Here is a 24168-nt window from a genome sequence, read left to right as displayed (position 1 = left end):
ATGAACATCGGCAAATGATATCGTTGAAAGTCAAGTTTATTACCGATAAGCCGATATCAGTAAACGAGGCGAATATCGGCCGCTACCGATGTTCGGCCGATAAATCGGTGCATCCCTAATTATTATTATTATTATCATTATAATTATCATTCTATCTAATCATCCTTGGATGTTGCATTGATACAGAAACAAATCTCTTTCCTCATTTGCCTCTTTTGTCTCCCTGACAGGTTTTGGGACTCCTCAGGTTGTGAGTAAGTTCATGTCTCTTGATGCCTTTTTAAAATGTGGTTTTCATCACTTCAGTGTATGAAAGTATTACAGTCATTCATACATCTCCGGTAAAGATTAAATTTCTGGTGTTTCAAATGCCTCACATCAGAATAGCAATACCAACTATAACCTTGCGCTGTTCCAGACCGAAATACTTAATACTCTACAGAATTGTGTGTGACCCTCTGTTTTTTCCTAGGACCCCTTTACCCAATATCTGGAACAACAAGTCCTGCATCAGATGATGGAAGTTCTCCACGGATTACTCTGCAGAGACCTTTTTTCTATTTTGGACAGACATATAATTACATTTATGTATGTAGAATCATCAGACAAAAATTATTTACATATTTTATTTTATTTTATATTTTCCTATTGTATGAAATTCCCACACCACAGATTACAAACTGTGAGATAAAACTTTGTCACATTGAATTATAAAATATTATATTCTAAATTGCAGCTGATGATTGTTGACTCATATTTGCAGGTCAACCAGAATGGACATCTGACTTTTACTGCTCCATGGAGTAGTTACACGCCTCAGAGGTTTCCAATGCATGGTTCCAAGGACATCATCGCTCCATTCTGGACAGATTTGGACAACAGGGAAAATGGTCAGATCTACTACAACCAGTACACCAGTGGCAGTGTCCTCCAACAAGCTACACAGGACATTAATACCTACTTCCCAAGCATTAACTTCAATGCCAACTGGGTCTTTGTTGCAACGTGGTATGGGGTGGCCTACTTTCCAAAATCCGGAACAGTAAGTTGTAGTTTGCTTCCTAAACCTAATCCTGCATTACCCAAAGAATTATCTCTTGAATGGTGATAGGACAATGACAAATCATCAAACAAGATTCTGTGACAGACTTAACTCAAAGCTAATGTTCCTTATTGTTGTGATGATATTGAAATATGAATAAATTGGAAAATATCTATATCTATATATATAGATATAGATATTTTTATATATAGGATCTACAGAAGAGCATAGAGAAAGCTGTACATATGATGATCCATTCATATTTTCTAGAGCACCACTGTCCAAGCCGTGTTGATCTCTGGAGGCCAGTACTCGTTTGTCATGATGAACTATGGGATAATAGCCTCAACCTCGAGATCTGTGCAGGTCTGATTCATTTCAGTTATTATATGAATATTTGCCAGGACTAACTACTAGATTAACTTGATGAAGTTATATGATTTTATGTTTCTGTTTTTGCAGGCTGGCTATGATACAATTAGCTCTCCTCACCATTCCACCATTCCCGGGTCATTCACTAGCTCCGCAACAGGCAGTAGCTCATCTTTCCGCCTGGGAAGCAATGTGAATGTACCCGGTCGCTGGGCCTTCCGGACGGACCATGGATCCAGAGGCTGCACGTTTAACGGTAAATACGACACAGAGGATGATTACTGCTGTTCACTGTATGCCCCTTCATGAGGGTAATCCAACACATTGGTCAATAAACTAGCCCAAATCTGAAGTCTTGTGCAACAAAACTGCCCAACAGTGGACCAATATGACCCGAAGTTGGAAATCATTGATTCCCGGTCAGATTGTGAAACTCAGATCAGTGAAACAGTGGTGGCCACTCCTTAGCTATATACTGGCAACACAATACACCCTGGCTTGTTGTCGACCCAATGAATTACGCACACAGTTTATATAGAGCACTAAAACGTCCCTACTTTAAACAATACTAAATGAGACTATCCAAATTGTAATGTAATTGTGTGTGCAATGCTCATTCGCAAACTTTTCTCTCACAAATGAAATGGTTTAAATGCAGTTGTGACCGCACAAATTAATTGATGCCTCAAAGTGAACTTTTCTTTTGATTTCTGTCAAGGTGAACCTGTGCAGCTTGGAGATTCATTCTGGAGTGACAGAACCTGCGCACAGAAGTGCACCTGCACCTCAGCAGGGCTGCAGTGTTTCAGTACACCCTGCTCCTTTTCCCAAATCTGCCGCCCAAGTGCCTTTCAGTTCTCCTGCCAGACGGTGCAGAAAGGCACCTGCACCGTGAGCGGTGATCCACATTATTATACCTTCGATGGCAAAGTGTTTCACTTTCAAGGTGCCTGCACTTATGTTCTGTCAGAACAATGTGGTCATGAGCTGCCGTACTATCGAATAGAGGCCAAGAACGAGCATCGGGACAGTACACGAGTCTCTTGGACTGGACTGGTTAAAGTGTTTGTGTACAATGACACTATTGAACTTCTCAAGGGACATCCTGGTAAAGCCAAGGTTGGTGATTTTGACCACTTTTAATCTCAGTACGTATTTATATACAAAACCAAATGTATTTTTTTTAAATGCCTGTGTGTTTACAGATAAATGGAAACTTTGTGGCAACTCCGCTTTACCTCAATAACGGAACTGTCCAGGTTTACCAGTCAGGTTTTTCTGCGATCATCAGTACAGACTTTGGCTTGGAGGTTTCTTATGACACAAGTTTGTTTGTCAGAATCCGGTTGCCCTACACTTACCAGAATGCAACTTGTGGCCTATGTGGAAACTTCAACAATGACACCAGGGATGACTTTAAAACTCGCCAAGGTGAAATTGTGAGCTCTGATGTGGTATTTGCCAACAGTTGGCAGGCATTGGACGACGATGAGCCTGGATGCGAGGCACAATGTGAAGGCCTGGACTGTGCTGCCTGCACTGAACAGCAGACAGCTTTATACAGCAATGCAGACCATTGTGGAATCCTCCAGAGCAGTTCTGGACCTTTTGCCGCCTGCCATCAACAATTTCCCCCACAGACCTATGTGGAGAGTTGTGTGTTTGATCTCTGTGTAGGAGAAGGGTACCAGCCAATTCTGTGTCAAGCCCTAAATGTTTACGCAACTCAGTGTCAGCAGAGTGGTATCCAGCTGCCAAGCTGGAGGAGAGAAGGATTCTGTGGTATGTCTGTCACTCATTCAACATTATGTTAAAACCTAATTTCAACATTTTCATGAGGTCAATGTCTATTTTATGTTTTTATCTAGAAATCCCCTGCCCATCCAACAGCCACTTTGAGTCCCAGGGCACAGGGTGTCCAGCTACCTGTGTCAATCCCAATTCTACCCATAACTGCCCTCTCCCTGCCCAGGAGAGCTGCATCTGCAATTCAGGCTACATCCTCAGTGCTGGGGTCTGTGTCCCACATGCTCAGTGTGGCTGCAGCTTTGAGGGTCGTTACTACAGCTCTGGACAAACTGTGATACTTGACAATAACTGTGGAAGACGTTGCAGCTGCAGTTTTGGCCGGATGACCTGTCGTTCACATAGTTGTAGTCCCCTTGAGTCCTGCAGGGTGGAGGAGGGAGAAAGAGGGTGTAGACCTAACAGCTATGCAACATGCTTGACAAGGGGACCAGGGTCATATCAAACATTTGATGGACTAATGTACCAGTATCCTGGGGCGTGTCGACTGACCCTTGCAAAAGTGATGGGATCGTCTGCTCACACCCACTTTGTGGTGACAGCGGAAAAAGTACCCAGAGGCCAACACGGTTTTGCAAGGTTGCTAAAGTTTGAGGCAGAGGGAACACAAGTCTCCATTGAGATGGCAAACAGCAGCACAGTTCAGGTAAGGGATTAGAATCTGTGTGTACTAGTGTCTCTTCTCATAACATTTTTTATATTTTTCCCATGAAAAGTGAATGGCATATAACCTTTTTGAAGTCTTAACTTCAAAGTCTGAAATTGAATGGCTCTCTAGGTGAACGGTCAGCAGATCAGACTTCCTTTCAGCTCAGCATCCAACCGAATCCAAATCTACCACAGCAGCATTCACAGTATCATCATTCGCACATCCTTTGGTGTGACCGTGCAGACAGTCTGGCCTCACTTTGTGCGCATCACTGCACCTGGTGTCTACAATGGTTCCCTGGGTGGACTCTGTGGTAACTACAATGGTCACTCACATGACGACTTCCGCACACCCAATGGCATTCTGGTCAACAGCTCTCAGATCTTTGGAGACAGCTGGCGAGACGGCTCCCTCGCCGCACACTGTGTAGAAAGTGTTAATAATAATTCTACACCAAACTACAACTCCAGTGAGTACTGTGGAATCATTGGCTCAAGAGAGGGTCCGTTTACACAGTGTTGGGCCATGGTGGACCCAAGACCACATGTGGAAGTGTGCATGGAAATCCTGGGAGGCTCTCGTGATCCAGCATCCACACTTTGTGAGGTCCTACGGGATTATGCACTGATTTGTCAGCAGAAGGGCGTCGCCTTGCCACACTGGAGGAATGCGTCTAGCTGTGGTAAGCAGTTTACCTCCTTTTGTGTTAGATTTAAATATGGTATAAAACAATGTAATGACCCTTTCAACCTGTTTCTTTCCATCTAGGACAAACCTGTCCTTTTAACAGTCATTATAAACCTTGTGGAACCACTTGTCCTTCCACTTGCCCCAGCCTCTCTTTCCCATTCACCTGTAACACTGTGTGCCAGGAGGGTTGCCAGTGTGATGATGGTTTTGTCCTCAATGGTAACCAGTGTGTGCCACCAACATCCTGCGGATGCCATCACAATGGACGCTATCGGCAAGGTGGAGAACAGTTCTGGGACAGTGAAGAATGTCAGAGCTTCTGTTCCTGTAATGGCACAACTGGGTTAGTGCACTGTCGTCCCAGCTCCTGTGGTCCCCAGGAGTCCTGCCGTGTGGTGGGGGGCGACTTTGGCTGCCATCCCAACCCTCATGGCACCTGCTCTGCCTCTGGAGACCCCCATTACCTCACATTTGATCGCAAGGCCTTTGACTTCCAGGGAACCTGCCGATATGTTCTAGCAACCCTCTGTAATGACACTGATGGACTTCACCATTTTTCAGTGGAGGCTAAGAATGAGCCGTGGAATGGGTTGCCAGTTTCAATCACAGCTGAGGTTTTTGTGAATGTGTGGGGCTACCGACTGCATATTTTCAGGGAGAGAAGGGGTGTGGTTCAAGTAAGTCATTCAAATCTTGCCTGAAATTGTTTTATCAGATTACAGCCAAGCATAATTTAGACTAAATCTAATTGCAAGCGAGTACATGTGATCTTGATTAGAAAATAAGGTGAAGGTAGAATAACATGTGAAAGTTGCAAAAAGCACAACTGATCTTTCGTTCAATTTCCCTTTTAGGTCAATGGAATAAACAGAAATTTACCTGTTCTCTTAAATGGAAGTCAGGTGTCTATCTATGCAAGTGGATCTCGTGTATTTGTCAGTGCTGATTTTGGCCTGAGTGTCACTTACGATGGATCTAGTACAGTGTTCATCTCTGTACCTGCCAGTTACAGGTATCTCTCATTCACCTAAGCTAAAATATGTCATGTTCATTATCACGTATCTTCTGATTTATGACACTGCATCTTCTTAATTATTTGTCAACTACACAGAGGAAACACATGTGGACTTTGTGGAAACTTCAATGGAAATCAAAGTGATGACTTCCGCACCCCATCTGGAGCAATAGTCCCCACTCCAGGTCAGTTTGGAACATCTTGGAAGGTGGCAGGAAACTACACCTGCAGCGATGGCTGTGGTTCCTCCTGCCCTCAGTGTGCCGATGAGCGCCCTGCTCGAGCTCAGTGTGAAGTGATTCAAGCAGCCGACGGCCCCTTCAGCTTCTGCCACGAGGAAGTGGACCCGGCGCCATATTTCAACGACTGTGTGTTTGACGTTTGTGTGTCGGGAAATGCGGGTGAAGATCTTCTGTGCAAGGCCATTCAAGCTTATGTCAGTGCCTGTCAGTCTGCTAATGTTCAAATCTACCCTTGGAGAGAGAACACCACCTGCAGTGAGTCAAGCATTTCTTCAGACTTAGTCATCCACTTCGGACAAATTGTTAAAATAATAAGTTCATAAGCTTCTGACACTTACCATTGTCTCCTCACTTAAAAAGGACTGAACTGTCCAGCCAACAGCCATTATGAGCTGTGTGGTACCGACTGTGGCCACACCTGTGCCAGCAGCGTTGATGCCACCTGTGAACATTTTTGCTCTGAGGGATGTTTCTGTGATGAGGGGTTCGTCAGGAGTGGGACGGGGTGTGTCCCTTTGGAAAACTGTGGCTGCCAATATGACGGCTTCTACTATGATGTAAGTCACATCTCAATAAACATAAAAAATGATCCACAGAGCTACTATGGTACTTAAAATGCCGAAGAATGTTTGAGAAAACCTGTAGTTTCTGCACTGTGATGCTCTTTATGAGCTAGCGACATCATATCAGAAACAAATCACCATAGTCTGATTCTGTATCCTCCTGTGAAACATAAGATCCCATTAATTTCATTTAGATTTAATCTGATATTTTAAATTAGACACAAAAGTATATACTATGAATCATAACCTCTGCTCAACCAGGAATGCAGCAGCTGGAAGAACCTCCCAGGTAGCATTCCAGGGTTAGGCTTACTTAACAATCAACCTCTGTGGCCAGAATAAACAATTATGTCTGGTTTCTCTGTCACTTGGTGGTGTCAGAACGATATTATTAATGGCTCTGTTCCATTGAAAGACCCAGCCTGTACAATATCAGTACCGAGACGTGGCTCAACTAAACAGAACGCAGCCTTCACTGCTACGTTCAACTGTGCATTCCCCATTAGGCCTATTATGTAATGTGTGTCTCTTTTCCTCCCACGCTGCAGGCGGGTGAGTCCTTCTGGACCGACGGCTGCTCAGAGCGATGTGAATGTCATGCTCCAAACGACCTGCGCTGCTCTGCTGCATCTTGCACGCCTGAACAAGAGTGCACCATCAGAAATGGCCAGCTGGGCTGTTTCGATGCAATGTCCACTTGCACCGTGTGGGGGGATCCACATTACAACACCTTTGATGGGGCACTGGCTCATTTCCAGGGCACTTGCTCTTACACCATCACTGAGAGTGTGAGCCACGGCACCAATGAAACCCAGTTTCAGGTAGTAGCCACCAATAAACACCGTGGCAACAACCGTGTGTCATTTGTATCAACAGTGGATATATTCCTCTCAAATCAACCAGAGAGAGTGTATATCAGGATTGGACCCAACAAAAGAGTACAGGTATACAGACTTATTATTGTGTTATTGTGTAGATTTCTACATTTTTCTGGTGTCAGCATCACTCTTGTCATTTACTAATCTCTCATCCCTCCAGGTAAATGGAAGTGTGGTTTCTCTTCCAACCACCGGAGGAGCTTTAGCTCACATTGAGAGGCAGGGTAGCTACATAGTGGTCAATGCCAATGACCTGGTGGTCCAGTTTGACGGCACCAGTACCTTACTGGTCAGAATCGGCCAGAATCATCAAAACAGAGTCACTGGGATGTGTGGAAATTTCAACAGTGATCCTGCAGATGATAAAGTCTTGCCCAATGGCACACTGGCACAAAATGACAATGAGTTTGGACACAGCTGGAAGGCACCTACAAGCCATTCAGGGTGAGCTGCTATGAAAAGAACATGTTGGATAAGTTGTTGAAAACTGCAGAAGACAATAATGGCAGCACATGATGTGTCATTTTTCTAGATGTGGATCCACCGATGATGAAAACGATGATGGATTGAATGACTGTGCTTTCATGGAAGAATACTCTGAGCTGTGCAGCATCATCACCAACACCAGCGGCCCGTTCAGAGCCTGTCACCATCACACTGACCCCCAACCGTTCTTCACTTCCTGTGTCTATGATCTCTGCCTCTACACTCCAGCCAATGGCATGCTGTGCTCTGCCATCTCAGCCTATGAGAGTACTTGCTCAGTGCTGGGGTTGAACATCCCAGAGTGGCGCCCGGCTTTGCAATGCGGTATGTTGTAGTTTGATCACGGAGAAAAATGAAGGAAACGCCTTCTCTCTATTTCTCATTGAGTCTGATCTGTTCTTTCTCCACGGTTTCTGCAGCTGAGTCCGACCCCTGTGAACAGCAGGACTGCTCCGAGCACGAGTGGTGCGGTGAGAAGGACGGAGTTTATGGCTGCTTGTGTGACGAACACCACCATCGGCCCAACAACGAGAGCTATGGTGAGGGTAACACGTCTCTGTCACAAGTAATTGTTGTCTATTCAACTCATATTTGATTTATTCTTCTATTTTTAGGGTTTTCAGTGATCTTTAAAAGTCAATGATATTCACAGTTCTCTACATATCACTGACTTTAACTTAAAATCCTTATTCAAGCTCTAAAACACATCATGTTGTCACTTGCATCTCATTTTTAGCTCCTTTCTATTTCACAGACTCGTCCATCACTTGCGTCAGTAGTTCAGCCAACATGTCGCTGTCCCGCTGCCAGCTGTTTGAGGCTGGCTTCCATCCTGGTTGCCTCCACCTGCGGGACGACTCCTGCAATGGTTCTCTCCAGGACGGACGACTGCTGTTCCACTTCAATAATGACGACCAGCTGTGTGGGACACTTCTCAGGGTACAGACCATACGTCTCATAAACACTGTCTAAAAGCAAACTCTCCTAACCAACAGCTTCGTATTACATGAATGATTAAAAGTCATATTCCATAAAAAATACATGGTTTGACTTCTTCGTCATGTTGTTCTGATAGAGCAATGGGACACATTTCATCTATGAGAACACCGTTGAAGGCGACGTCGACCCTCATGAGGGCCTCATTAGCCGTGAGAAGAGCATTCAGCTGCACTTCTCCTGTGAATATCCTCTGGCCCAGGCCCTGTCGATGGATGTTGGCATCAACCCTATGGAGAGGTGATAACCACTGTACCACCTTGCTCAAATTTTTTAGCTGATTTTGACCTATGTAAGAGTTTGACTTTATAATATGATATAGACTTCGGAGCTCTCTCACTCTCATGTTGTTGTGAAAATATCAGCATACTTATTGCAAGTCCTTTTTTTTTTATACCTGACAAAACGACTCTGGCATTAATCCTACTACTTACTGTCCTAACAATGTTCATTACACACGATCTAAGAATAAATTGCATTGTGTCATATTTTTGTGTAGCATTTTGAACAAGAGGCTTCCATCTGGCCAAGGTCTCTATCACCTGAAGATGATCCCCTATGAGGACGCTGGCTTCCGCTTCCCGCTGATGAGAAGCCGAAATCTAGAAATGGAAATCGATCAGAGGTTGTACATCGAGGTGCAGACAAAGGGAGTTGATGATCGGCAGATCTCCACCATTCTGGACTCATGCTGGGCGACGCCTTTCAACGATGCCAAATACCCTGTCCGCTGGAATCTCATTAGTGAAGAGTAAAGCTGTTTCAGTAAACCCTTCTTTAATTCATCGTACCCATACCCTCTGTTACAACCTACTTCAGTCCTCCCTGTCTTTCAGGTGTCCTAATGAAGAGGATGGTACAGTGGAGCTGGTTCAGAACGGCATCTCCACTGTCGCCCGTTTCTCCTTCAGGATGTTCACCTTCACCAACTTTACATCCATCTACCTGCACTGCAAAGTCCATCTCTGTCTCCTGGCACACAGCAACTGCACAGCTGTATGTAACACCTGATCAGTCCCGGAAACAAAACCTCTTTAATTTGTTGTAGCCACTTTAATCTACGTTCAGTTGAAAACATTTCATATTCTTTTTTCCCGCAGCATTGCTACCCTGGCTTTCACAGAAGAGTGGCGAGGGATGTCTCTCACCATGACAGCGCAGCGATCTCAATAGGACCACTCTTCCAAAAACAAGGTAACTGTATTCTTGTCGATGATGTATCTGCACAGATTTTATCAGGGGGTTAAAAGGTTCATGTGCGTGTTTAATGACGTTAGAGGCCAGTGTTCATCCATCTGTCTTTATTTAAAAGCTGAAGTTAGAATTTGTTTTTACTCTTGCAGGTGGAATGAGACAGAGCAGTGCTGCAGGACAACTGACCTCCGTGGTGACTCTGCTTGTCTGTTTGCTGACTGCTAAAGTTCTGACTTAGGGAAATTTTATGAAAGGGGCACACACACACACACACACACACACACACACACACAAACACACACAAACGCCGCAGAGACACAAGATACACACATCAATCACTGAGCAGTAGCTTAACCTGTGTGCTTTGATTTAATTTTTGATATACTCTCTTGATATACTTCACAGATAATTGTAGTAATGATTCAGACATCTATGGAACAAAGTTTTAGATGTTACAGAACATTTCCTGAAACTGTTTCCCTCCAATTGGTCCTGTTTGAAATGTGGTATTTTTATTTCCACCGCTAGAGGGCGGCATAAAATCAAGTATACGTTACACACATTTTGCATCAGCATCTGTCTTCAATCAAGGTTTTTTCCATAAAATGTTTATTAGTTGCATCAATTATTATGAATCAAACATCTCAGTAGTAAACGTTCTAAATTGTCATTTAAAAAAAAAAAAGAATCTTATGTATAAACCAAAAATCGAGGTCTCTTCCTCTTTCTTTTCTCTTGTTTTCAATAAAAATGGCATTGACTTCAATTTGGACTTTGGACAGCATGTTCTGCATCGGACACATAAATGTAAGGTTAACCATAATCCTCAACCACTAATACAGGATGGTTCTCATTTGGCATGAAAGAGGCTCTCATTGACACAAGAGGTCAGGTTTCCGTCTTTTGTGCAGACGGACGGAGCCGTTATCTCCCACGTCTGCTCTTTAGGGGAGAAATTCATCATTGTCAGTCAGTGTGTCCACAGCAGAGCCCAGGGCCCAGACCTACTGTAGACATAGCAACACTCACCACACACCCACAACATGCAATTTGTCATAGGTGGTATTTTACAGTACAGAGACTTCAAAGAGAAAAGAGCCGTGTGTCCGACACCACATGACCCAAGACACCGGCTCTCCACACTGCTGACACGTTATGTGGAGATGACTCATCATGTTTCACAGCTTCTGTGTTCAGAGTAGTCTTAAACATTGAAGTGAATGATCGTGTTAATCAGTGATGGGAGCCGCAGTCACTGTTTTATCACTTAGAGCATTTGCAGCCTGTCAAAGTCAATGTGTGAGGATGTATAAAAGAGAACTGACAAGAAATCACAGGACTTTCAAATACAATTTCCTCCAAGAAATGGGAAAAGTAAGGAAGGAAAATGGATGGATGCTTCAACAAAATATCACAAAAGTTTGAAAGTAGATCTGCTCACTGAAAAGCCCTGGATTCTATTTGCCGTAGAGACGTTACAGGCACCGGGTTTTTCCTCAGATGTTTGATAAATATGATCCTTTAACTGGATCTTTTTTGAAGTTCCGTTGGGAAAATTAGTTTTAACCTCAGTTGATAAATGTTACATGAAAATTCAAGAGAAATTTGCCAACGTCGGCAAAGCTTCAAACCTCTGGGAGCCATAAATGTACTAACCAAATTCTGTAGAGGGGCGAACAGTGGCTATAAACCTGAAGTCTTTACACCCAATTTCAAAGGTAAATGTCTGTGACCTTTAAATCCATCACTCTGTCTTTCCAGAGGCTCACTTCTTCTCTTCCACACGTCTATGCAGTGACTAATCGAATTAAGTGAATGCAGTTTCTGAAACTTCACAGATTTTGTCTCACCTCTTTGAACCCGCGCACATATGTCAAACTTAACAACATCCACATGTGGGCGAGTCGGACCTTATCTTTCATTCGGGAACTGCTGGAAAACGATCACTGTTTTCTACTCTGCTTGATCCAAAGAGTTTCTATAAGAGGAAAATGATAAATCAAATATCTTTGGAGCTACGTAAATAGTTATATTGTGAACTATTATGTAGTTTGAATAGCTGTCTTCACAGTCTGCACCTCGTAATATCACATTTCTTTTGCAAGTTGAAGCTTCCCTCAGTTCTGCTTTGATTTAGTTTAAATCTCTTCACCACTACGAGGATTCTACTCCCGAGCAGTTTCCTTTTCTGAACCATTAAACCATCTTGAATACTCGTCCCCGCGCTCTGACAGGGGGAGTTTAAGGGGGGACGGAGTGAAGAGAGACGAGGACAAAGTGGTGGACGGGACTTAAGGGAAATATGAGTGGCAGCTTGTTGACTTTGACAAGATGTCGAGGGCTTAGTTGGCTAAATTGGATTCCCTCATGGAGTCCCCAGTGTGCTGTGCTGCAGGGGTCAGTAATGGTCCCATCTGATGTCTGACCTCCTGCTCCCCACATGCTGCCCCTCATGTCGGCAGCAGCGGCCATTACAAGCTGCAGCTCATAATCCCATCTGAACTGGAGTCCAGTTATTCAAGATTCAATAAATAGATTTGCTTTGTGCTTTGGGACCCCCCCCCCCCCCCCCTTAACATACCAACTACACACTAGAGTGTATATGTTGCATGTTGAGGGTTATGAGGAGGAAAGTCGAGTTATGCTTTTACTATGGAGGCATAAGAAGAATAAGAAAATAAGACTGAATTAGCTCATTAATTATTTATCTATCAGTTGAACCACAACTATGATAAATTTAAATAAAAACAAATCTGCACCAAATAGCACACGTTCATTAGTTTTTGCAAAACCTCGCTTACATACAAACTATTCAACGAACATATGGACAGGGGTAAAGACATAATGTGAAAATACTAGAATGTAGTATTTTACTAGTATATATTTCAAGTATAGGTCAAACAAATACTTTTACTGATAAATTAAATTCCTGCAGGCACTTCCATCGTCTAAAATATGAAGTATTACGTTTTTGTTCTTCTTCACTTTGCCCTTTGTCTTGCTTGGACCCTTTTTTTCTCATATAAAGACAAATCCGGCCATCTACAGTTTCTGTACGGAGTAATTCAATTTCCCTGGTGAACTCTATACTCCTGAGAAAACTGAACGGTCGGGGGGGAACGCAGCTGCAATCCTAGAAGTCATGAAATGGACTTAGCAAACCAGGTGTGAAAAATCCGCTCTTTGTAAAGTGACATATTCTGTGTGTACCGTGACTTGTAGCTGAGCTGTGTGTGGATTCACTTTGACGCCTTTACTGACCTGAACATTATATCAGAGAGTGAAATAGATTCCAATCTGTTTTATAAACTGTCCTGATGTGTTTCTTTGTTCTGACACCACGTCCCTGTGGCTTCCTTCCAAAGTAAAACACAGTTTTAAGTATTAAACATTGTGTGTTAGTGTCTCTAATAATTACTGTATTTTGTTTTGTATGTGATTGTGCATATACTTTCATACAAATCCATAATAATAAAAATGAGGTAATTGTGAGGTTATCTGTGTAGTGCTGTTTCCATCAGCCATCCATTTGAAATATTAGATCAGAGATTTACCAGAGGGCTTCCTCCTGCCATCTGGTTCTTCTGTCAGCCCGTGACTGCTTCCTCTAGTCCTCACATCTACTGTATATCACCAACGGGGTTTCACATCTTTAAAAGGCATCTGGACATGTCAGTTTTGGGGTTTTTCCTTGAAAAAAAATACATTTTAAAAATAATTTTATGTAAAAATGAAATAATATAATAATAATCTATATCTCTGGGGGAAAAAATGATATCACAGCTTCAGTATTTAAGTAATTTACTCCGTTATATTTAGTTCTCCGAGTATTTTCCAATTTACTTATAATCCTTTTAGAGAATTTGCCTCCATTCTTTAATTACATTTATCCCTGAAATGAGGAGGCCAGAGGTTGATGGAGAGAGTGATGGACTGGACGGAGGATAATGACTACCTCATGCTTTCCTTTTCTTGTATCACCATATTGTCTATCCTCCGCCCTGCCCCTCCATCACCAACCCCCGACCACTTCTTCTCTCCCTCCGCCAGTGACCATGGGCTGTTTATCGACTTGCTTCTCCTTCCTGTTTGTGGTTCTAAGAGGCTGAAATTAGATCTGCATCGGCGAGGATTTGAGATAAATTGGGCTGCAGATCAGCCCTAACTTGATTTGCTCCTGGTTTCATAGAGGGGTGGGGGGGGTAAGGGGAGGATGGTTCTTTGTGATGCAGCAAACAGGAACAACACCAAGAAGGGAGTTAAATATGGGTCCATTGAGTGCTGCTATTAATGCCTTTTTCAAATAATAAGAAATACGTTGTGTAAGGTCAAGCCAGAGCAGCTGGTGTGTGAGCAAAGCGTTTGACATTGTTGACATTGGGAGGAGAACATACTACTGTCAGGGTTAGAAATGGTCTACCTTTGGTCCCCGCAACTGTTTCCTGGGCCTCTTTACTAGGGCTCCCTTGGGTTGGCCCAAATGGCAACGGTACACAGGGGCAATCGGCCGCTCCCATTACCGCTCCCAGGGGAGGGGGGTTTGCTCCTCAGCGTCTTTGTACGATCCATGGTCGGGGTGTGGATCTCACTCTTTTCTCTGTGCCACTTTGATCTGACTCCAGTCCCTGACAGTCGATACCACAGCCGAACCCGACACTTGGTGCTGCCTCTGTAGAAATGTGGAATGGGATAGAGGAGAATGGGATCGAGAAGCGCAGGGGCTGAATGCGAGAGTGTCTTTTGTTGGGTGTGCCAGACAGACGTGGCGACCCCTCTCGGTTAAACTCTACCGAGGAGATCACAGCCCACGCTGAGGAGGCCGGATGCCTCCAGGGTAAACAAGTGTCTCTTGATGCTTTTGTCACTTTCATCTGTTCACATGGACATATAAAATATAACTTGGACACGATGGTGTTGTGGGATTGTGTATCAGCATCTGCGTCACACAAAAAACTTCATTCAGTGTCTACGCTGCTGAACCTTTTGAGGGTCGACCCCAGGTGACATTGGGCGAGAGGCGGGCTGCACCCTGGAAAGGTCGTCAGTCTGTCACAGAGCTGACACACGGGCTGCATCCACACTTTTTACACCTTTTTACACCTGCAGTCCCACAAACACTGCTGGCCCCAATTTAGTTTGAAGACCCCAAAACTTTTAGTGTAGATGTGCAAAACCTGAGATGATTAGAAACAATTTATAGCAATCAGGTATACAAACTGCAAAGATCAAAGTCCAACAAAAGGTCCCGAAAGAAATAAAACATAGTCCATAACGATTCCAGGATTATGAAATTAGTATAAATATAGCATTACTGTAGTTCCTCAGATTTTGACAGGGTTTGTAACAATGAATTTGTATTTTATAGGTTATTTTCGTCTCTGTAACATACAGTGATTATACAAAGGATGATGATGTGCTGCTCACTAGTGAGTAAAGTAGTGTTTATTAAAAAGAGAGAAGTGAACAGAGTGATTTCTGTCTTGAAATGAACCAGTGGGGTTCACAAAGATATTCTAGTGACACCACAGACAGCTCTGTCTTAACTTTGATCCTATTTCTGAAGTTCGGACGACTGTATTTTCCCTGAAGGGACGGATCAGAGGGTATCTAGATGGACTGAATGGTGAGACCTCCGCAGGTGCTACAGCCGGGCCCAACCAGCATTAGCTGCAAAGCTCTGATTGGCTGAGTGCTGTCTGGCCATCAGCAATCTGAGCTGTGCTGAATTAAATTGACAGAAAAGCCTTTTAAACAGTGGCCAGACGAAGATCCCTTGGGATACACGGGGCATTCAAAGACATCTGTATTTTTGTGTTTTGAACCAGTCGTCTTTCAGTTATTCATTCGTCTCATTGTGTATCTACTTAACCGAGCTTATCACACGTCACTGAAGTGTTTGGTTCTTTGCTCAGGTTTTCTCAGAAATACTTAAAGGCAAGCCTGCGCACAGGCACGGCGCGTCCCATTGGGCAAGTCGGGCAGTTGCCCAGGACCTCGGCCACCAGGGGGCCTCGTCGTATTTATGATTTTTTTCTTTATTTTTCAAATAAATCACTCCTCATGTCCTGACAATATGTCAGGACATGAGGAGTGATTTATTTGTCTTCATTTATTTGAAGACAAATAAATCATTCATTTATTTATTTGTCTTCATATGTCTTCATTCAATATGAACCCAATAGCAAGACAGGCTTCATCGTACTTTCTTTTCAACTTGGTTTTTGAACACCGTGTCTTGTTTGTCACTGACCGGCTGCTTAACAGGAACGAGCTCTGATCTCACTCTGTGTCTCTGAGCGAATGTGAGAGGGCGGAGCCCCGGGGCCTGTGTGTGTGTGATGTCTGGGGACACACACTCACACACTCGCCCACACAGCACTGTACAGGGAGCCGCTGTAAAGCCGCGGGTTGCCGACCCCTGCCTACGGCGAAAGAACGATTTGTTTACAGTTCCACCGTTAAAGAGATGCGGACGTCAAAAGTTTTGACTCAAAACATTAGTTCCTCCTCACATATCCCCTACCGCAGTTGGGGCGTGCGACACAGTTTGAGAATCACTGCATTTGGGAGACCCAGAAGTGAACTGTCCCCCTCGCCCCCTCCCCTTCCCCCTTCTCACACAGCATCAAGCAGGGGCGCCTGCAGTTGCCAATTCCCCACCCAGTGTTATGATAGATAATAGAAAACCGCTTCGCGGGCCAGATGATTTTTTTTCTGTGTGTTTGGTTAGTGCAGGGGTCGGCAACATGCGGCTCCGGAGCCCCTCTGAAGTGGCTCCCTGTACAGTGTTATGCATGTTGCGCATAATTTTCGGGAACGGTGGACTTAACGAATAAGTTTTCATATAATGAACGTGAGTGAACGTCACGTTCACGTTCATTTTTTAAATCATCATCGTATCAGGCCGTCATGAAATACCAGGAGCGGGCGAATGTGTGGATGCGTGCTCCCAGATAGCGGACACACACACAGGCCCCGGGGCTCCGTGACGCATAATATTTCGTCAACTAAAATATGCGTCACTCACATCCTATTACGTCCTGGCGCTCTTACCTGCAGGTTGCTAATCTATAGTGTCCGACCCCTGGCCTCGGTAAACTAACCAGGGACAAATCCCCCAAAAGAAATGTCTGAGAGGTAAATAGAGAGTTTAATTCTGCGTGGACAGATTAATTTGCTTTCACTGCCAACGATGCAGGTTTACCTGTATGCTTGATATGTGGCGAGGAATTAGCAAACAATAAGAAATGTCATGTTGAAAGACATTTCCAGAGCGAGCACACAGCATCTGCTGAAAAATACCAAGCTGGAGATGAGCAAAAAAAGCAGAGTTCTGTGTTTCATTTAATTCAAAGTAGGCCTACACATGTATTATGTTCTCCTCTTCATAAGAGTTTGGTGTTTTCCTTTTTTGTGACAGGTTAAAATAGCAGTTAAACTGTTTTTTTATTGTCGTTCTATAATTTAATAAATGCAACAAACTATAGTTTTTATATATATTGAATAACTATATATATAACTTTATAACCTGTGTTATCAAATATTTTTTTGGCTCCAGACAGATTTAATTTGGGGGAAGAGGGGGCAAAATTGCTCTTTCGATAGTAAAGGTTGACTACCCCTGGGTTAGTATGACACAAACACTAACTCACTCACTCACATGTCTCCCTTTCTCACACACACTTATTTCCTCACTTTCTCTCTCTCTCTCTTTCTCTTTCTCTCTCTCTCTCTCTTTCTCTCTCTCTCACACACACACACACACACACATAGTCAAAATAGATTTTTTTTTTGGGAGGGGGGGGGGGGGGCCTCAAAATTGTTCTTTGCCCAGGGCCTCCAATTAGCCAGAACCGCCCCTGCCTGCACACTGTTGGTTCACAAGATCCCCAGTGCAGTTTGCATACACCACAAACAGACAAGCTGCGACACATTCAGCCTCAGGTCAACTCTAGAACTGATGTTGACCGATTGGGCCCATGTCTGTCATCACGAGCTGTGAGCATACCTGAATGATGGAGTGGAAAGACGAGGATTCTTCACTGTGTGTTACTTTGTATTCAGGACTTTCTCTTTAGGAATCTTGTTTGAAGGAATGCTGTATCATCTTCATATACCAGCAGGGTGGGGCGGAGGCGGGGAGGGGGGGGGGGGGGGGGTCCTTTCTTACCTTACGCAAGAGATTTTTGGCATCTCTGGTTAAGTGATGTCTCCATTCACTAGACGCTATCAGAAAACACTGGCTTACCATGGTGTCAATGACTTCATATAGCAAGAACAAATCTGAGATGAAGAACTGAAACCCACAGGCTCTATCTTGGATGTCGAGAGAGATGTGGGAAAAGGTCCGTGACATTCTGGAGAGCTGTATTATCTGCTGGAGCACAATAATCCGCTCCAGTGTCCTCTTCCACATCCGCAGTGCAACAATACATCACTCTCTTATTTGGAGGCCATATCAATGTGACATCATGACCATCACTCTATACCTGCGTTCAGCCGGGATTGAAACTCGAACCTGTGCATTACATGAGATGCAGCACATCAGCGCTTGTCTTTGGCTATTTTGAAGGCTAATCAGATTTCATGAGGCAGAACAGCGACAGATTTCCAGTTTCCTGTGTGCAGAGCACAGACCAGATACCAGATACAGTGGAAGTGTCACAAGTCTCACACATGGAGACACTGAAGGCTCAGCTCTGCTGCCTTTATGTATAAAAAGTGATACGTCTGTTTCCAGCGATGTAACCTACACTGCCGACATACTTCCATTTGTCCTTTACAGTGGCTGTTAAGAAACCCATCCACTAGAGGGCAGCACAGAGTTGAGAGGTTCTGGAAACAAACATGGTCATGATGGAGGAAGTTCTGACAATGTCCCCAGACCATGAGGCAAATGATCGTCCATTATGCCTCAACCCCCTTGGTAACATTTAAGCTTATGCTGCTGCATGGCACATTTAGCTTATATTGATAACTGTAGTAGGTTTACTACTTGAAATCATGAGCTTTTCTCTGATTTCACTCAGAGGTTGACAAACAGGGTTCTTGTTTCTCGGAGTGTGGCCACCTGGATGATTTTATCGGTTAATGTTAGCTCCATGCGTCTTTAACAGATCTTTTCATGTTAAATCGGTCACCTGATCTCTCTGTACAGCACGCTATCGCCCTAAAAGTGATTCAAAGGGTAAGTTTCCACTCTTAAAGCCTCAAGAGAGTTTTGTTTTACCATTGACTTGGTGAGTCACTACATTATTGCAGATAATGAATTTGACTGTGTCTCCCGGAGCAGAAACTTCCCTGACTCTGATAAAGAGCTGCTAATGTTGGGGAAACCTCTGACATCGTCTGCACAGGAGACGCTCTGGAGGGTTAATTGAGTTGAATGGGTTATGTTAGGAAAGTAATGCCGGGTTAATTAAGTTAGAATGTCGTCAACACGGCAACATCTATCATTGGCTCTTAGCAACCATAAGCTACTGATAATAATTGTCTGAGTGAGTCTGTAGCAGGAGGAGGAGGAGGAAGATTGTTTTTCATAGCTTTGTTGTTTATAGTCATCAACTCATTTTCAAGGTTATGATTCCTGTTTACGCTACATATTCGATTGGTCTTATTCTCAGTAACGTGTCATCTGAGGTCGTCTAATGACACAAAAACTATGTTTCACTATCAAGTATTTCAGGCTAATTGGTTTCAAAGCTGTTCCTCTGTGTTGGGCATTGGAAGCCGACAGCTGCCCCGGAGTATCAGTGTCGTGTCTCTAGGTGCAGATCAGGCTCTGGAGGGAACTCGGTTGTCTTGGTGCAATTGTTTTGCCGTGCTGTAGATCTTTTTTGTGTTATGACACGAGGGCTCTGTTGGTTCAGTGACTCACTCGTCTCACAAAGGAATCAGATGTCCGGCGTGTACAAACCGTTCACACGAACAGGCGATGAGTGAAGTCAACATTTTAAACAACCTGCTCGTGTGGTTTGCACGTTTGTTGTTACAGCGACAAACAGATGGATTTTCTCTTTCAAAGCAGAAAACTTTCCGACGACACAGTTGACTGTGGCACCCGGTGAGCAGGCGGCATATGCAGCTTTTACATTAAATGCAATTACACCAATAATGTTTGAATGGAATATCCTCCCTGAACCAAACCATGACAAACAAATGAATCCTTTTTCCGGCCACAAAGCCACTGGGCGGAATGTCTCACCAAGTTATAAGTCTTCTGAAAGAGACTTTGTGAATTGTGTCTGGGTTCCTTATTTTGTCACTTCCTTCTCAAACCATTAAAGCTTAATCATCACTGAAAGTGGAGTGATTGTGGAGAATAAAAGCCACATCTCTCCGAGGCACATTAACCGTCATTAAGATTTAATCACCTGCTTTTTAGGCCGCAGACGTTTTTATAACCCCTCAGTCAACAAGAGTGTTTCCTCAAAGAAACACCCTGACTACATCATTAGATTTATCCCAAAATTAACAGTATTTTGAATGACATGACTCTTTGTTTTGATTGGTTTGCAGCCACATACGATGGTCATCACACAGCAGTATAATAAAAGAACAAAGCCCCAGACTGAGAAGAGACAGAAATAGAAAAGTGTTTTCCTTGGAGAAATGAGAGAGAAGAGTAGCAGTCTTAAAGAGGAGAGACGAGGTAAGAAAGGACAGGAGGAGGAATTGTACAAGAGACTGATGTGGACGGAGGTGAAAAATGGCTCTATTATAGGCCTAATAGAATTTCCCATGGCCCCAGAGGGAAACAGAATGGACTCTCCCTCTTTCCCACTTTGCCTCTCCTTCCTCCCGTCCCTCCATTTGTCAGGGCCTGAGATATAATTTCATCAGTCTTCACTTAATTGGGCGCGTTGCCGGCAGAGCCCCGACGCTCTGTTCCAGCCAACGGAGGCAGGTGGGTGAGGAGGAAGAGCAGCAGAATAATAGAACAGAGTGGGAAACCACATCACTTCATTTTTATAGACGGACAGCTTGTAAAAGCGATGGGTTACGTGGTCCCCTCTGAGCAGCCAAGTGTAAACACAGCGCAACACTGAGAGGGATCGAGGAGAAACACTGTGTCGTACCACACGGTATATTTACAGTGGAAATACACCAAGAAATTGTGTGTTAACAGGCCTAAGAACACAAATGATTACGTTCCCTATGAGATCATATGACAAAACACTACTTACACAGTTTGGCCAAAGATTTAAAAGTTGATAAATAGATATTTGAGATGCTACCATGAAGGGATAAATCAAATCAGCTATGTAATTACTGAAATGATATTATAATAGTAGTTTGGCCATATGTTTTTGGGATTGTCTTGATGAATAAGAGCATTTCGGGTCAATAGGAGGTGAACGAAGAGGCTGTGAATTTTGTGGGGATCAGTGATATTCCAGCGGTTGACAGATTATAAATAAAATTGCAAAAAAAAATCCCACCAGTAGAAGCCAAGACATCCTGATTTCCAGTTCTTTGTAAATCTAAACTACTGGACGCTACTTTTCCCCTGATACAACTCCCCAACATCTAGTTTCTCCGAAGCCAAGCCAACATATGGGGGCGGCTAACTTTCTCAAGGTCCCCGAGAGAAACGGAGCACAATACACAAGTGTTTTCACAATTGGATTATTTCATCTCATGTCCTACATTGACTTTGACATTTATACTGGTGAGAATATTCAAGTGAAAGTTCATACTTGCCTTGTTCTCCTGCACAGAGGAGACCTCCATGAAAACCTAGCTGAGGTGTTTTTCTGATTATGAAGGTTTATGGACGTTAGTGGACGAGCAAAGATCAAACATGAACTTGTTTTTGAATTTTTCGGGATGGGGAAGATTGTATTTCGCTCTCAAGAGGCTCACCCTCAAATTCATTGTTTACAAAACAGGACACAAATTGGAAACTGACCCTAAACTTCATGCTTATTCGTACCTCAGACGCAAAAGAAACCCGCGCCACGTCTATTAGCTTATCAGATGTTGACCTTTGCCCCCAGTGAGCAGTCCTGTCCTCTCTACTGCTCCACCCAGTGATAACATTTAGTTACTTTCAAAGGCCGCGCCGTGAGTTTGATCCCCTGTTTCGGTGCGCCGAGACCAAAGAGAACACGTGTGCCCTTGTCTGGGATTATCTGCTACAGTCAGCCGTCCATCATGTGGAGCGCCTGGTGACATCCTCCGGGACGTGTTCTACAGCTGGTCGTAAAGATGAAGATGCTTCCGACCTCTGACCCCCTGTCACTGACAGCCTCCTGAAAGAACACTGTGCTAACTTGCATGGTATGAGGCGTAAACGATACAGGTTAGAAGACTGGGGTCAAGTATTTGGGACTGTTTCCTTTCAGTACTGAGAGTAGTTACAAATATGATTTGAAGCTCAGTTTCTCCGCCAAAAGTAAATGTACCATGTAACTTTGATTCTCTCTCTCTCTGGGCTTGAACGGTGTCGAAAACATTTTGGATGATGCAAGCACACAAGTCAAGTTTAATGAAGAATTGCTATCGTTAATTCAAACCAGGGCGTCATTTCCTTTGAGACGTGAAGGACGATGCCCCCCCGAGATTATTATGTGTTGTTGTGTTATCATGTGAAACCTGCTGAAAGGTCTTGTCACTGCCAAGGTTTCCCAACCGCTCACGTCTGGACGGTCCACGGGGGAATCCAGTTTCCACGTTCTCTCTTCATCCCAGCGGTGATTTGCAGAGTAAATAATCGTGTCACTCTCAGACTGTGACCGAGTCATAAAAATGACCATAACATGTTGTAAATCACAGTAAACACGGTAACTGTTCAGGAGAGAGAGATACCACATGCAAATCATCAATTGATTTTTCTTTTACCTGAAATTGAAATGTGTATTTGTCATTGTATTTAGTGTATTTATTATATATTTAATATTAATATACTGGTAAAGTGCACAGAGACACTGGGATTTGTTCTTATTGTTATCAATCCTAATTATTGATTTAGCACATTTCTCATTCTCTCTTGTCCCAACAGAATAATGGATCAAATGAAAGTTGTGCTTGAATCTTTTTCATACCCACTGTTTCATTTTACAATTATCCACATTAATGGTCATCTCATTGTAGGTTTTGCACAATTGGAGATGATGTAAATATTCTGTTAACACATATTCTCTGATTTTAAGATGTGGGCCACCGCAGAGTCGGGAACTGAGGTAAATTAGTGAGAGCGGCCTTTTGTTAACTTTCTTCAATGTGTAGCCAAAACTCATCTGGTCATCCAAACTCGCCACGGCCTATCCTCTTTCACCAGCATGTCACTCCTGCACACATGGTTCCTTTCACACATCAGCATTCCTCACTAACGACTCACTGAAGGTTAGCAACGGTTAGCTGGGGGAATGTGTTTTGCATTCGGGCCACGGTTCACTTAGAAACCGAACCCGGGAGCAGGGACTGGGTCAGAACCCGCCGATGCCGTTTGTGATTTGGATAAACAGAAGCAGGTCAGACTGGAGGAAGCAGGAGGGTTAAAGACTGCTGCTTAATAACATCAGTTTTAATTGAACAGGGAGCCGAGTGGAGCAGGTCTCATGAGGTTTGTTTTTATATTAAAAAGTTTTTTTTGACCAGATTTGCAAAAGTGACAAATATATTTTTTCGCTTGAAGGGTGGTACGGTGGTCCAGCGGTAAGCCCCTCTTAGTTAGGAGTTTGTATGTTCTCCCTGTGTCTGTGTGGGTTTTCTCCAGGTGAGGGCTTTCTCCCACAGTCCACAAAAAAAATGATATTATAAATTTAACCTTGTTTTCTTAGCTTCTATCTTCTTTTAAAATCTTCAGACTTCAATTACATTTTCTCCACATTTACCCTCTAACAAAAAGTCATCAACGTACCTTCAACCATAATTTACTCTGACCTATCACAATATTTTCACACTTGTAACACCATCACTGGGTTCAGCCCACAGTGACATAAAATATGAAACCAGTGGGAAACAGCGTGTCTTTTCACGCACCGTTACTTTGCCACGTCACTCACCACACTCGGCCTAATTGTGTTGACACCGTTGATGTTTATTATGGTAGTGTTTTGTCACCATCGCTGCACCGACCACACGCACGTCTCCATATTTCATGCAGATTGAGGAAACCAGCGAAGTACAGGTCGTCCTCCTATAAGAGTCCCTTATTGTTCCTTGTGTTGTGACTGGTGAAGCCTCCAGTGACCAGTCTGTCTCGTTTGGCTCAGGATGGATGACAGAAGG

The 24168-nt window shown here is 43.6% G+C and overlaps 1 protein-coding gene across 1 annotated transcript; it reads left to right on the top strand.

Moving 5' to 3' along the window:
- On the top strand, positions 1-10171 carry LOC128427248 (alpha-tectorin). Its single transcript, XM_053414340.1, has 24 exons — positions 1-10; positions 231-254; positions 473-588; positions 764-1042; positions 1313-1408; positions 1505-1670; positions 2133-2533; positions 2620-3196; positions 3283-3866; positions 3999-4551; positions 4638-5236; positions 5414-5571; positions 5671-6071; positions 6177-6373; positions 6928-7323; positions 7418-7701; positions 7790-8067; positions 8163-8282; positions 8498-8682; positions 8819-8979; positions 9239-9490; positions 9576-9735; positions 9840-9981; positions 10083-10171. Exons 1-24 carry the CDS (start codon positions 1-3, stop codon positions 10169-10171), a joined length of 6228 nt encoding a protein of 2075 aa, XP_053270315.1.
- Positions 10172-24168: the final 13997 nt, after the last annotated feature.

The sequence above is a fragment of the Pleuronectes platessa genome, chromosome 21 (genome assembly GCF_947347685.1).
Source record: "Pleuronectes platessa chromosome 21, fPlePla1.1, whole genome shotgun sequence".
In the NCBI taxonomy this organism is placed as follows: Eukaryota; Metazoa; Chordata; class Actinopteri; order Pleuronectiformes; family Pleuronectidae; genus Pleuronectes; species Pleuronectes platessa.
The sequence above is the reverse complement of the archived record's forward strand: the minus strand, read 5'-3'. Positions and strand labels throughout refer to the sequence as shown.